At 56.0% G+C, this 14,985-nt stretch overlaps 1 protein-coding gene and 1 pseudogene across 3 annotated transcripts in view; both read left to right on the top strand.

Annotated features, from left to right (window-relative positions):
* The window catches only part of TMEM132D (transmembrane protein 132D), a 571,936-nt gene that overhangs the window by 474,314 nt on the left and 82,637 nt on the right, over positions 1–14,985 (top strand). For all 3 annotated transcript variants that reach the window (XM_032310915.1, XM_032310917.1, XM_032310918.1), the window contains one exon: positions 10,497–10,640. In XM_032310915.1, coding sequence (XP_032166806.1) covers positions 10,497–10,640 — 144 coding nt within the window. The remainder of the gene's footprint in view (positions 1–10,496; positions 10,641–14,985) is intronic.
* LOC116572550 lies at positions 837–936 on the top strand (annotated as a pseudogene).

Raw genomic sequence — 14,985 nt, 5'->3', positions numbered from 1 at the left:
AGCGGAGCCTTCCAAGAAACACAGCCTCACCCGCTTGACATTCTCATCCGCAGGCGTGGGTCCCCAAGGCCAGCCCGCACTGAAGGCCTGGGCTACCCGAGCTCCTGCCCTGCCGCTGCTCAGAAGGAGTGCCCAAGCCTCTACAGACACAACCATTCAGGAGCTGACACGTTATCTCTCCCTCAGAGGCGTGTGTGCTCAAGTTATAAATAAAGCCAACGGGGGAACCAAACCAGGAATCTAATTATACTGGTTGAGAAAGGGGCGAGATGAGATGGAACTGTCGTGCCAGAAACCCAGATAATGACTGAGCCGCCTCTTCCCAGAACGCGTAGGGTAGCGTGTTGCTGAGACGGCTGATAAGCCTTCCTCACTGAGGAATGGAAAGTGATGACCCAAGGGGAGCAGAATAGGGATAAGGAATAGGGGTCGGGATGGCCTTTAGTGGCATCTTATGATAAACCTTTTCACAAATGTTGTCTTTGAACAATGAGGTTGCTTGACCTTGATAAAAGAATTAATTCACATAGACAAGAATAATCACCACGCATCTGGCTCGTTATCAGCCGCTTCCAGAAAACAGCCTGCCCGGTGGAAGGCATGCGCCGTGGCCAGCCTCATGTGGGCTCGGCTGTGTGGCATCTCGCTGCTGCCCTGTGGGAGGAGGGATAATTTTACTTTACCTGGTATGGCGGCTAACATGCAGTAATTCTCCGTCCTTGGCCTCAGCCGTGAAGCTGACAGGCTAATGTCCTTTTAAAAACAGAGTGCTTTATAAATGCGCTTGCAACGCCGGCCAAATTGACCGATTCTCCACTTGCTAAAAGCAGTCACAGGCGCTCGCGTTGGCAGCACAGACACGAAAACCGGAAGGACACAGAGAAGATTAGCCCGGCCTTTGTGCAAGGATGACACACCAGTGTGTTCCATATTAAAAAAAAAAAAAAATGGTAAAATAAAAGAAGCACACAGGCATGATGCCCAAATGAGAGATGGTATTTCTTTCTTTCTTTTTTTTTAAAGATTTTTATTTATTTATTTGACAGACAGAGATTACAGGTAGGCAAAGAGGCAGGCGGGGGCCGGGAGAAGCAGGCTCCCTGCTGAGTAGGGAGTCTGATGCCGGACTCAATCCCAGAACACTGAGATCATGACCTGAGACAAAGGCAGAGGCTTTAACCCACTGAGCCACCCAGGTGCCCCGAGAGGTGATATTTGTGAGGCCTTCTCCGAGCTCTCCTGTTTCCTGAGATGTGAATGAGAAACCAGCGCCCGTCATCTCCAACGTGCCTGTTTACGGGGGACCCAGGCTGGAATCACAGAGCTTGAACAAACAGGCAGAAGGCAAGGGCAGGGTGACGAGCCACGACTGTATCCGTCCGGTCATTGGTCTTCGTTGGGAAGTGAATCGAAGAGATTTAGGAAATTAACCAGAGTCGAGAAGTCACGTTGAGGAGGAGAGAAGCCGTGGGGATGTTTGGTCTCCGAGTCAGGCTGGGAGTGCCCAAGCCCGTTGCAGCCGAAGCCAGGAGAACGGGGCCAGCCAGGCAGCACGCGGAAGGAATGTTGTTTGCTCCTCAAACCTGAGCAGTCTGTTTTGGCTTGGGGCATCTATAGCTCAGAATTTAATGAATATTTTTATTGTTTGGAAAATGAAGTTCGGAAGCGGTCGGCGTTAGTCGGGCTAGAACTAGGTTATACCTCCGAAAGTCTCATTGCCTTAAGACAAAGAAAGCATCTTGATGACTCTGGCTTTCTGTGCTCTGTGCGTCCGTGGAAGGCTCTTCTTCCTCCAGGGCCCGGGGTCACCAGGTTCACAGGGGCTCGACCCTCTTGTGGCTGCTCCGTCTGGAACAGGCAGCCTCCCTCAGCGCGGCCGCTGGCGAGAAAGCGCGGGAACTGCGCATCAAAGCTTTATGGTCCCGACCAGAGTAGCAGACGACGGTGACCCTCACAGGTTAACAGCTGCAACTATTCACACGGCTCCGGCTTCGAGGGTTATGGAAAATAGGGCGGTGCAAATGGCGTATTTTCTGAGCCCTCCTTCTCTTCCGGGAACTGGAATCCCCCTGCATGGCCCGCGCATCCGCATCCAGACTGATCGGTCAGGAACGTCTCCTTTAGGACCCCCTCTCCCCCAGGTTAAATATCACCTTTGAGTACAATATAATTTGGCAGGAGGGAGAGAAAAATCATTTCTATGCTGCATATGAGCATCTGTCTTTACCTGCGCGGAATACCGTTTTAATACGAAACTGAATCCCTGCATCTTCTGTCCCTTGGACGTTTGATGTCTTAGAATTCTGTCGAGAATGATAACGTGCTTCTTGTTTGTGTTGTCGGAGGTGGGTCAAGAGCAGAGGATAAATGATGGTGATATAAAATTTTAATTACAATTAATCGACTTCGCAGAATATGGCTTTTTTGTACTTAAACATCAGGAAGACAGCAGAATATGTCGTGTTGATAGAGATTGTGGAAAACTCCCATTTGTAGCTACCGCAAAGGTACTCTCTCTAGGTTCCTACAGCCCCTTGCTGTGTAAATCTCATGCTCTCTAAGCAAATTCCAAAAATCTGTTTTATTCTGCCTCCCTGGGAGAGAACAGTGTCCCTGCGGGATTAGACTTGTGATTTTGTCTCTGCCAATTAGATGTGCCTGTGTGAGGCTTTCTCTCCAATGTGGGGAAGAGGAAGTATGTGGGATTTGGGGAGCAGCAACAGGGTCTAAAACCGTCTGCTGACTTCCCAGCTTCCTAATCGGGGCAGAAGCAGCCTCCACAGCAGGCTCACTGAGTGGTTGCAGACTCGATCTTGGGAGGTCAGCCGGACTCCGTTTCTTCAACCCCATCAACAATGCCGCATCCACTGCAAATCCCTTCCTGCCGAAACAAGCAAGAGCGGTTTCTGTTGTCTGCAATTAAGATCTTGACTCACACAGTATCTCTCAAACCCAAACGTGGTTTCCAAGATATTTTTTTAAATCAACATATATGTATTATTTGTTTCAGGGGTGCAGGTCTGTGAATGGTCAGGCTTACAGAATTCACAGCACTCACCGTAGCACATACCCTCCCCAGTGTCCATCACCAGCCACCCTCTCCCTAGCCCTACCCCACAGCAACCCTCAATTCGTTTCCTGAGATTAAGTGTCTCTTATGGTTTGTCTCCCTCCCAATCCCATCTTGTTTAATTTTTTCCTTCCCTATCCCGCAAACCCCCTGCCCTGCCTCTCAGATTCCTCTTATCAGGGAGATCATATCATAATTGTCTTTCTCTGATTGACTTATTTCACTCAGCATAATACCCTCTAGTTCCATCCACGTTGTTGCAAATGGCAAGATTTCATTTCTTTTGATGGCTGCATAGTATCCCATTGTATATACAGACCCCATCTTCATTATCCATTCATCTGTTGATGGACATCTAGGTCTTTCCACAGTTTGGCTATTGTGGACATTGCTGCTATAAACATTCGGGTGCACGTGCCCCTTCGGATCACTACATTTGTATCTTTAGGGTAAATACCCACTAGTGCAATTGCTAGGGCTAAGGGTAGCTCTGTTTTCAACAGCCACTCTTGAAAACCATATGGAGGTTCCTCAAAAAGCTCCTCCAAGATATTCTTGAAGAAGGAGTAAATACGGGAGAAATGGAGCATATATTCTATAGAACAAATATATCAGCAATACAGGGAGTCAGAAACGTATCAGGAGGGGAGGAATGATGGTGCAAACTGTAGGTAGATCTGAAACGTGCGTGTTCCCAGAGCCCCTCAGTGCAGCTCCCGGCTGGTGTCCGCCCAGTCTGTGTGGCTCCTTGATGCAGGGCCTGTCAGTTCTTCATTCCCTGAGGACCTGGTCGGACGCTGCTGGGGCATTTGGTCGGGTCTTGTTACGTGAGTGTTTAGTTCCTCCGAGGATTGTTAGCAGACAAGAGAAGAAGCATCCTTCCGAAACCTGCTGCCTGATTTACTGTAGATTGTGGCCACAGGTCCATGTAAACAAGAACGCCTAGGCGTGATCCTTTTTTAAGAAAGTAGCACAATACTTGTCCCAGACTTTATCAGGGGTCATTCGCTCCTGACATGCAAGAACTTTATAACCACCTGAGTCCATCCTGGAAGCTGGGCCTTCACGCCTATCGTCCCCTTCCAAGCTGGACAGTTCCCTGACCTGGTCCATCTCGGGTCACGTCAGACCACTTGCCGCGTTTCCCTCCGGTGCTTCTCTGACGTCCTTGGAGCCCTGCCTAAGGGTGGCAGTGACACCCCTGGGGAGAATGCGTGCTTCCAGCCTGAAGTCGGACAGTTCTGGAAGGCCGAGCCCCTGGAGATGCTGGTCCCTGGGTCCCCGCTGCAGGCTGGACGCCACCACCTCCTGTGGGCTCTTCCTCCTTCCCCTCCCCCATCTGCCACTCCCAGTCCTTGCAGATAAAACAGGGTCTGTTTTCGGGAAGATTCAGACTAAATGCAATATCCAGTTTGCAAGCTGAGGTTGATAATTGTTCAGAAATACTAAGTCTGCCTCTCAGTGAGAGCTGGGAGGGGCCCCTTTGAACCACCTTCCTGGGCATCTTTATTAATTAGACGCTTTTGCTTATAAGCAAAAGAAATTGATTCTGGTGAAGTTTGGGGGTTTTATTAACTACTTGACATATGCAGAGGTGCGCATGTTTAATGTGTGTAACTCAGTGAGTTCGGGGGTAAGTTCACACCCCGGTGGAACTAGCACGGCTCTGGAGGCCACAGACGTAGGCGTCACCTTTCGGAATGTCCCTTATTATAATTACTGCATGCGCGTGTGTTGAGAACACTTAACACAAGAACCTCCGGCCGAAAGAGCGCGGGCGGGCTCTCCCAGAGAGCAGATGGCGGGAGAGAAGGCAGGAAAGGCAGCTAACAGGGAAACGACGGGTTTCCGGGCGCTGCGGACCGGGAGTGAGAGCCGAGCACCCGCGGCTCCTGCCCGCTCCCCTGAAATGGAATTCCTGTCCCCGGGGGAGAGGCTGTGTGGCCTCCGGGGTGCCTGCTGACTCCCGGCCCAGGGAGAGGGTGGCTGTGTCTGTCCGTCCCGAGGAGAAGGGAGACTTTCCCTGAAGGATAATGATGCGTTTTTCTGGAGAAGGTGTTGGGGAGGCAAAAACAGAAGCTTTGATCCCAGGGACTCAGAATAAACAATGTTATCAGGAACTCTGCCTCAGTAGTTCCCTGAAGTCCTGCCTGGGGTGTCGGGAGGGTGCCGGGAGCTTGTCCCCTTACTCAGTCCTCCACAGCGGCCCCGTAGGAAATGTTTCCTTGTGTGGATCTCAGTAGAACAAGTTACCAGTTAACTCTAGTTCCCTCCCTCGGAATGCCCATCTTCCTGTTTCCTCTCTCAGGGAGTCTGGGCTGTGAAACTCTGGGCGTGGAGTCAGGGGACAGGGCCGTGGGCTGCTGTGTCCCGGGGACTAATCTGCACCAGCTTCCTCCACTGTGGGGAAGAACAGCCACCCCTTCCCCGCCTGCCCCCTCCCGAGGGATGCTCGAAGCCTACTTGGGGCGCTCTTGTCGGGGAAGCAGCCGTGGCGCGAACATCATATTCATTTATATTCCCTCCAACCTTCCCCATCTGGTTCAACACACACAGCTCCATGACCTCCCAAGGGGCCACGATGACGGTGAAGGCAAAAAAGTGGTTTTCTCCCCACTCCATAGAGGCAAGAAGCTATTTGTTTTGCTGATTTCAGCCCAAGACCGGAAAAACACAGGGGCGTCTTTCTGGTGCCGCGTATCAGACAGGACTGCGGTTATCTGAGAGCAAGATCTTACAGTCTTTCCCCTGCCGTGCATTTGGAGGGAGAGTCCGGGGTCGGTGTTAGGATGCCTCTGGCTGGCGTCCAGATCCCTTCGCTTGGGCTCGGCCGCTCACTGGTTCTCGGGGCCACCGTTAGAAGGTACCAGAAACACGGGGGCTGAAAAGAGCAGACGTCTGTCCCCTCGCCTTCTGAGTGTCGCCCCTTCTGAAGGCTCCTGGGGAGAATCCTTGCCGAGCTCTCCCAGCTTCCTCCATGTTCCTCGGCTTACCGAAGCACGACCCTGACCCCCACCCATGCCCTCCCAGAGCCGCCTTCCGGGGGGCTCTGTCTGTGTCTTCTCGTCTCTCAAAGACACCTGTCATTAGAGGAGGGCCACGCTCCTCCAGGACGACCTCCTGTGAACTTAACTCGTCATAGCTGCAAAGACTCTCTTCCCGAACGAGGTCGTATCCTGAGGTTCTGGGTGGACGTGGATGGTGGGGGGACACTGTCCACGCTGAGGCAGCCGCCACTCACACCTGTGTTTATCACACACTCAGAGACGACAGAAGAGGCACCGGTCATTGTCACCCACTCCCCAACACTGGTGACTCCCCGAGACCCCGGGCAGACACAGGAGGCGGAGGGATTATCCTCCTTCCGTCACTGAAGCTAATTAGGCACCAGGGGTCAGGGGAGCCATCCGAGGTCACCCGCTGGACAGTGTCCGAGGCCGGAGTCACACCCAGCTCTCCAGCAACAGCTTCTCTGCCCCCGACCCTAACGTGATGCGGGGCCATGTGTCTTAGCTGCACGCTCTCACCGTGGGGGCTCAAGGTAGAGCCCCAAAGCCAGGATCATCTGTGCTTGGCAGCGGGAGAAAAGGGAAAACACAAAAGAACTTTCAGAATCTGCTTTTTCTCACAAACTTTTTTGGAAGCCTCACCCAGTGACTTCCATTTATATCTCCTGGACCAGAACTGTGTCACAAATGAAGGACAGCCCCCCAAAATGCCATAATTTTAGCTGGACATCCTGCAGGCTCAGACAAAATCAGGGTTTCGCTAGGAGGGCAGAAAGGCAGGTGCACGTAGGTGGGCGACAGACCATCTCTAACACACAGCTCGGCCTCGGGGTGCGGTTCAGAAGGCTGCAGGGCCGTGTTTTTCTGTCTCCTTGACCTTCCTTTCCTACGTTTTCAGATGAATTTGGAAGGAAGGGTGATCGTGAATCCGTGACTGGGTTCACGAGGCAGGAAATCGGGGTGCTGGGAGGCAGGAGGAAATGAAACCAACAAGCCAGCTCTCTAATTCTGCTTCTGACCCGCCAACCCTCCCGACGAGACAGCAGCCCTCAGTATTATTCCTCGGTCCTCCGCCCCACGCACGCCCCTTACACCCCAGCACGTCACAGGGCCCCGGACTGCCGTCTGCCAGGAGCATCCTTGGAAACGGGGGTAGGCTGCTTTGCCCACACACGCAGCAGGCTGGACGTGCTGGGGACGCAGGCCCTGGGAGCAGCTCTCAGGAGGCTCCGTATAAATTGCCCAGCTCCCTCGCCCCTCTGCCGATCTATTTTTAGGTGTGTATTTTAGGTAATTTCCCTGCAAGGGAATGTGTGATAATATGTCTGCACATATGGAAGTATATAACACGCATGGTGTATTTTGCAACGCGGCGTGGTCCCCGCAGGACCGGCTCCAGCAGCCCACCGTGGTAGCTGGTGGAGGCGCGCACGCCTTCCTGGCTCTCTCTTCCGGACTCCCCTGTGGACACTTCCTGAACCGCCCCCCACAGCTGCGCCGCCCCGACCTCGAATCCCTTCCTTGAATCTGTGCTAGAGCAGATCCAAGAGGGGAGCTGTCATTTCTCCGGCAAAATCAGGCCACTCCATGTTTCCCTACAGTAGAGGGGGCGTCGAAGCCCGAGATAAGGATCTGTGGTCTCTTACAAGGTCGCCTCAAAGCACTGTCACCGTCTCCTCCTTTTGTGCCTCCTCCTGGCCTCTGGATGGCCTGACGTTCTCTGCAGCTCTGAGATACGCAGGGGGTCCTTGGGGGTCCCAGTGAGCCCTGCGATGGAGCTTCCCCAACGCCTTCCAGTCTTGCTCTCCTCACTCTGAGGGGCTGGGGTAGGGGCGACCCATGGTGACAAGGCAGTGAACTTGCCAGGGACTTCTGGGGTCAGATCAGCAGCTTAGCTGTGTGTCATGTCTCAACCTGAACCAAGGCCATGCTGGGCACTCCCACCACCTCTTGCCTGGAGACACGCCCTTCACCTTCCGGGGAGAGCAGAGCTACGCTGAAGAGAAGGCTCCTGGCGTCGAAGACCTGGGAATGCACAGAGAAGGCGGGAAGGCCTGACAGCCCCAGCACCGACCCCATGGGATCCTGCAGGCAGAGCGAGACGTCCGGCTAGAGGCGTCCCCCAGCTCTGGGCCTGCACCCGCTCTCCACTGAGTCCCAGGGTTGGTCCTGACTGTGCCAATTTGAATGCCCTTTGGGGTTTGCTGTCGGCGGCTGCTGCTTCTGCCACCAGACATAAGCGAAATCATCTTCCTCTTCCCTGAAGCAGGTGTCCAGAGTCATAAGTCTGAGATCCCGCTCTGTGCTTTCCTTTGAAATGAGCCAGTTTGGGCCAGACAAAGAGTGATTCCTCACTTGTTCCCAAAGCCTGAATGGTTTTCCTGGATCTCCACCGTTTCGGTAGGAACAGAGACACGGGTCTGGATCTCCGTTTCAGTAGGAATGCAGGTTTTCCACCCCCAGAGGCGGCGGGAAGTAGCGTCACATTCTGGCTTCATCCGTTCATCCTTTCACTCTGCTGGTGCCCAGAAGAAAATCCCATCAGGCTGGGAACTCACCAGCGAGGGGGGAGAAAACAACAAGTGCATAATCAATGGGCATTTAGAAGCTTTTGCGTACTGAGACAGCGGAAGGCATGGTCTTTGAAATTCGGGAATATTCCAGACTGCGGTCTTTCTTTCAGAGTTAAATAACCAAAAAGAAAAAAAAAACCATATATATAGTTTCACATTCAAATCTACACCAAATGAGCTAATTATAAGATGAACGAGTCCTATAAAGGAAAAGTAAGACCTTATGTAAGAAATACAAAGTTAACATAAGGAAAACAGTTATGCAATGTTAGGATGATACATTTCTATCCCTTCCTCTGACATGCTCCTAAATGGGAATTTGAGACTTCACATGAAAATCAAATTATCAAGACCCCGTGCAAGCCTGGCCCTAGGAGAGACGTGTCTCCTAGCATCCATTCAGGCGTCTCACTGCTGCTCCCCCGAGGATAGGCTGGACAAGGTCGGACCTACAGAAGAAGCCCTGCGTTTGTGCCAACACAGCCCCTCTCGGGGACACCGCTGGCCCACAGCTCACAGCACTGAGCAGGAGCTCTGTGGGCAAGAATTCGGGAAGCTGGATGCACGGAGGCTGTGGGTTGTTGGGGACTTTGATCTCGTGTGATTGGGGGAGACAGTCCCTGCACATGGGAATGAGACCCATTTCTGGTTCTTGGGGCTTAGTTTTCTCTATCTAAGAAATGGGTTCCTGTGATCTCCCGGGGCCCTGTAGGAGGACCTAAGAAGGGAGAGATGTGCTGGGGACAGGGGCAGAGCAAGGGCCACTGCTCAGTGTCTGGGACATGCAGCCTGGGATCCCGGGTCCATGCACAGGACTAAGGGCTAGAGACCAGGGAGGCAGGGCGTGGATTCCAGTCTTCCCGGCCAAGTCCTTGTCCGCACGTCCTGTAGATAATGTACTACTCACAGCAGCTAGCCCTGTGCCAGGCGCTGGGAGCAGAAGGCAGACCAGTCCCCCGGAGCTTGTGGCCTGTAAGAGAGGTCTCCGATTGACTAACTCTAAGTAAGACAGCAATGGTGTGAGATGCCCCAGAGGAGAGGCTGTGCCCGTGTGTCCTGGGCTCTGAGGGGCTCTAAATTGAATAACGAAAGCAAGCAGGGACGTCCCGCGGGACACCATGAGCCGTGAGCAGAGGATGCGTCGGGCAGGCAAACGCATGTCTGAGTGGGCGTGTGTGTCTGCTGCACACACGTGTCATGTCGGCGGGCCGAGCATGTCGTTGGAGCCGTAGTCGAGTTCCAGACATACACAGAGGCCAGGACCCAGTAAGAGCCCCAAGGAGGGACAGGAAAGGAAAGATGGCCAGTGCAACAGAGTTCCGAGAGCAAGGGTCTCCGTCTCCGTGTGCATGCTACACGCGGGACAGGCCGTGGGTGGGGCTAATCTCCGCTGCTTTTAGGGCCCCTTGCTCCCCTAGTCAACGGTTCACGGCTGAAGGTGGCATCATTTTGTCTCAGTTCAGACATCCTGGCATAGCTGACATGTGGGCTCAGTGGCTGGACTGGGTTCAAGTCCCACCTTCACTGTTGCCAGGCTGTGTGACCTCGGGCAAGTGACATGACCTCTCTGTGCCATCTGCCAAAGGGAGGGAATGCTAAGATCAGGTCTGCGACCGAACATGTCCACTGTCGCAAAGCAGTTAAAAGAGCTTCTGGCTGACGGGGAGGCTGGTCAAACACAACACGTGTGATAAATTTGCTCCCGCCCTCCCCATGGAGTCCCCGTCCCCATCCTGTTCTCCCTCAGTGACTCCGGGCCGTGCGGGCGCCGGGGTCCTTCGTGGGGAGGCGGGAGGTCGTCGCACGGAGAAGGTCTGTGATGGCAGGGTGTGTTTGGTCTTCCAGGAGGCTGAGATCCTGAACACAGCCATCCTCACGGGGAAGACGGTGGCCGTTCCGGTGAAGGTGGTGTCGGTGGAGGAGGACGGCACGGTGACCGACCTGCTAACGTCTGTGGAGTGCCGGTCGTCCGACGAAGACGTGATCAAGGCAAGTGGACGCCTCCCTGCCCCCCCCCACCCCTGCCGGAGTCCGAGGTGGTGACTGCCGGGGGTCCTGCGGCCCCTCCCAGCCCATTCCGGTGGTGTCTGGAGGCTCAGCAAGGTGCGCAAAGCTCCTGACCTTTCCTGTGTGCCAAGTGCTCGGGGCCTCGTCCCAGTACCTGGGGAGGCCGTGGAGGGCTGCAGGGACTGGGAAGGGGGCCAGACCTAGCCTGGTGGGTGTGCAGCCGTGCTCTGGGATGGTTGCAGAGCAGGGAGCGTGTGTGCCGAGTCGGGGTTGGGGGGCGACCGTGCACTTAGTCTCCCCAGCTGTGACTGACAGCGCCAGCCGAGGCAGGAAGAGAAAACGACAGTCCCCACTCCCGGCCAACCTGGGACGGCTCTGCAGCCGGGGGGCATGGAGGGCGGCCCTTCCTTTACCTTCCCCGGACCCCTTCTTTCCTGCCCTCTTCTCGCTCTTTACAATTGAACGCACAGCGGAGGCGAAGCCAAAGTGTGGACGGAGATATTCTGGCGGGGGCGCTCGGCCGGCCGCTGCACTCGGCGGGGGACGGGCTTGTCACACTGCCACTGCCCACTCCCGGCTCAGAGCTGCGGTGGCGAATGCTGCCTGGCACCCTCCTCCGAACCTGCCTCCCAGCAAACGCCTGGGGGCAGCAGGCAGGGGGACAGGAAGTGCACGTGACTGCTTCTCTCTGGGTCCCCGCACCGGTCCGAGCTCGGTGACCCCCTTGTGCTGGGCGGGAGCTGCTAAGCCCCTCTGCTCGCCGGGAACTCCAGGGAGCAAGTCCATCGGCAGAGAGCAGTGGACAGATGCCAACGGCGTCTCCACCAGATGTTGGGTCCTGTTTGGTAGTAGGACCGTAGTCGGAGGCACGGTCCCTGCCCTGTGATTGGCTGGGGACAGGCAGGGGAGGGAAGGAAGGACGGTGTCGTGACACACCGCTCACCTCTGTTCCAGAATCCCCTCAGCGGGTACCGGTCAGGCCGGGCCTCCCGGGGCCGCAGACCAATTCTTGGCTCGCCCTCGATTTCCCTCTCTCCCCACATCCCGTCCTCCAGCACATCCTGTGGGCAGCGGCCTCCAAACAGGCCCCAGACCCGACCCTCCTCCACGGCGTCCTGCCAGCCCCCAGGCCGCGGTCCCTTCTCTCTCCCAGATCCGCGCGGCCTCCTCCTCGCGGGCCCCCCGGTGGCCTCCTCTCCCCTGGAGTCTGCTCTCCCTGCGGCCGCCAGTGGGATCCGAGTGTCCATCTGACCACGTCACTCCTCGCTCCGCAAACATCCCCCGCTTCCCACCCGTCTCAGAGCAGACAGAGTGACTGGGGACACGGAGTCCTGCCCACCTGCCTGAACTCTGACCTCACCCTTGTTGCCTTCCCGCTCGGTCCCTCGGTTCCAGCCACACCAGGGGATTGGCCTTTCCGCGGGCGGGTCAGCCCCTGTGTTCAGCCCTGTGCTCCCAACTCCCTTCCCTGCAGGGCCGTGTCCCTGGCTTCCCCTCTCCCCAGCCTGTCCCCACGTCCCTCCAGCACCGCCCTCCCCGGCCCGCTCGCGTGTTCCCGTCATATTTATTCATCGAAGGTCTATGTGTGCGGTGCAGATCTCTATTTTCACATTCATGTGTTTACTTTACTATGTCTGACGGTCTCACGGGGGTGTAGGCTCTGGGCGGGCAGCGCCGTCTGGTTCTCTTCCTTTGCCGCCGTCCCCCATCACGAACAACCCCGGCAGAGAGGACGCACCGGACAAATGTGTGTCGAACGTGCGAGTGAGTGACGCGGTGACCGACAAGACAGGAACGCACGTGGTTGAGCCACGGAGGCGTTCTTGGGGACAGACTCACGGGGGGGCGCTGAGGCTGGGTCTGCTCACGGCCGGCCGGACGACACACAACGTGGAAACACTGCAGGCCGAGGGCACGCGGGGACGAGGGCGGGGAGACGCACTCTTGGAGCAGCAGAAGCGGCGAATTCCCGTGAAGGACGTTGGGGCGCGTTCTCGGCAGCCTCCGTCCGCGCTCCTCCTGATGACAGAGACGTTTGCTCCAGGACGTTCCTTACTGTCTTTGCTCTCAGTCCCAGCAACATAATGGTGCCGTGTCCACCCCACCTTCCGGTGGCCGGGTGACCCGCCGTGGCCACAAAGCGCCATGTCCCTCTAGAGGCCGTCGTCTGCTCCGGGAGAGACCTGGTCCCAATCCCAGCCACAGAGGCGCCCTCTGAAGAGTCGGGCGTAAGTCTTAGAAAAGACAGGGTCCCCCTCCGTTTGATCTTGTTGCCAACCCTCCGTGACAGGACCTCCTGCCGTAAGCAGGTCAGCCGCCTCCAGAAAGAGACCAACAGAGAAACTCTCCGGGGGAAGCCACGTCCTTCCAACAGCGCCCGAGAGCTCGATCCCGCCAGACCACACCAGACTTTCCCCTGAGGATGCTGGAAACGGCTACTTTCGTGCAGAGCAGTCTGAGTTCGGCTCGTGGTACCGGTCAGCAAAGAAGCCCGCACTTGTATCCATGCCCTGGGACTCCAGGAATCCCGGGACTCATGAAATCGCCCGGGGCCTCAAGGACACGCACCTGCAGCCCCAGGGACGGAGGCACAACCTGCAGGTCGGACCCCGCAGCCCACGCTGCTGTCTCTTCACAGCTCCGGGAGCACAGGTGCAGGGACGCTCCCTAGTGTTTATGATTCTTCAGTGTCATTTGGGGACCCTAGAAGCAGAAAGCCCAGGGGTGCTTGGAGAAGACCCACACCCGCGTGCGGGCTCCCGGAATCTGCTGAGCCGCATGGTCTGCTGTAAAGCTTCAGTCTTTTCCCTTCTTTTTGCTCTTTCTTCCCTCCCAGCCAGAGGCGGGATAAACCCGAGCGTTCTCCCCCATCTGTATCGAAACCTCCTCGCAGGAAATCCGCTGGAAAAGTCATTCGCACTGAATTGTAAATTTCGGGAAGGCATGTTACCTTCTGCTTCCCAAGGATGCCGGGTTTTCAAAAGGCAGCAGATCCCTAATGGATGCATTTCGGGTGTCAGCAGTAATATCCGTTGTGATGCTTCGGGGTTGGAAATAACAGGAAATCCCACCCACGCTGACTTCAGTTAAAAAAAAAATATATCAAAAAATGTTGTTGGCTGATGTAATTGAAAAGTCCTGATTTGGGGGTAGTTTATGGGGATTTTATTCAGAACCTCACAAGACATCACGAGAACATCCTTACTCTGCCGCCCCCCCCGTCTCTTTCTTTCTCTCTGTCTCTCTGTCCATCTCTGTCTCTGTATCTCTCTCTCTCTCTGTCCTGTCTCTCTAGATCTCTCTGTCTCTCTGTCTCCATCTATCTCTCTGCCTCTCTCTGTTTTTGTCCGTATCTCTCTGTCTTTCTCTATCTCTCTCTGTTTCTATCTCACTCTGTCTCTGGCTCTATCTGTATTTCTGTCTCTGTCTCTCTGTCTCTATCTCTGTCTCTCTATCTCTCTCCCTCCATCTCTGTCTCTCTCTCTCTCTCTCCCCCGTCTCTCTCCCTCTGTCTCTCTCTGTCTCTCTCCGTGTCTCTCTCTCTCTCCATTTCTGTCCCCATCTCTCTCTCTCTGTCTCTCTCTCCATCACTCCGTCTCTGTCTCTCAGCCCTCACCTGCAGACAGAGCCCCTTCCTTCTGTGTGGCCTCTGCCACAGCGAGGCATTTGGAGAAGCCACCCCGTGGGAGGAGAGGTCCATGGGGCTCAGCCGGAACCCCGCCGGAAGGAGAGCAGACCTTCCAGTCCTGGGACTGTCTCCATTGGGGGACCCACCCAGGGGGCCCCCTGACCCCAATCCCAGCGCCGCAGCCCCAGCCCCCGACCCCTGATGTTCCAAAGCCTCCTCACCCCAGCCCATGACCTGCGGAGGCGAGGCAGGGAGGGGAGGCCCGGACAGCTCTGTGTGTGGTCAGCAGGAAGGGGAGCGGGCTTCAGAGACGCCGGGGGTTAGGGACTTGTAAGAACCTCCAGAGTGGCACCGTTGACGGCTGCTGTGCCCTGAGGCACAGGGAGTGGACGGGGAGTGGGCAGAGCAGCCGGAGGCCTGCGAGACGCTGGCTGAGTTCTCGGGGCCGCTCGGGTCCCAGGCTCTCGCCACCCCTCCCGGAGAGACGGGTGCCTCCCCCAGGCCACAGCAGGTGGACCCGGGGAGCCTGCCTTCCTCCGTGCTGTGCTCCCCCAGCTCAGGGTCCTCCCCTGCGTCTCCAGCAGACGCAGCCCAGCACAGCCCAGCCTGACACCTTCTCCCAAGGCCGGCCCCCGCAGAAGAGAGCCGACCCTGCGAGGGGAGAGAGCCATTTCCGGGACGGGGCCGCGTCGGCGACCG

Source organism: Mustela erminea, chromosome 13 (assembly GCF_009829155.1).
Source record: "Mustela erminea isolate mMusErm1 chromosome 13, mMusErm1.Pri, whole genome shotgun sequence".
Taxonomy (NCBI): domain Eukaryota; kingdom Metazoa; phylum Chordata; class Mammalia; order Carnivora; family Mustelidae; genus Mustela; species Mustela erminea.
The sequence above is the reverse complement of the archived record's forward strand: the minus strand, read 5'-3'. Positions and strand labels throughout refer to the sequence as shown.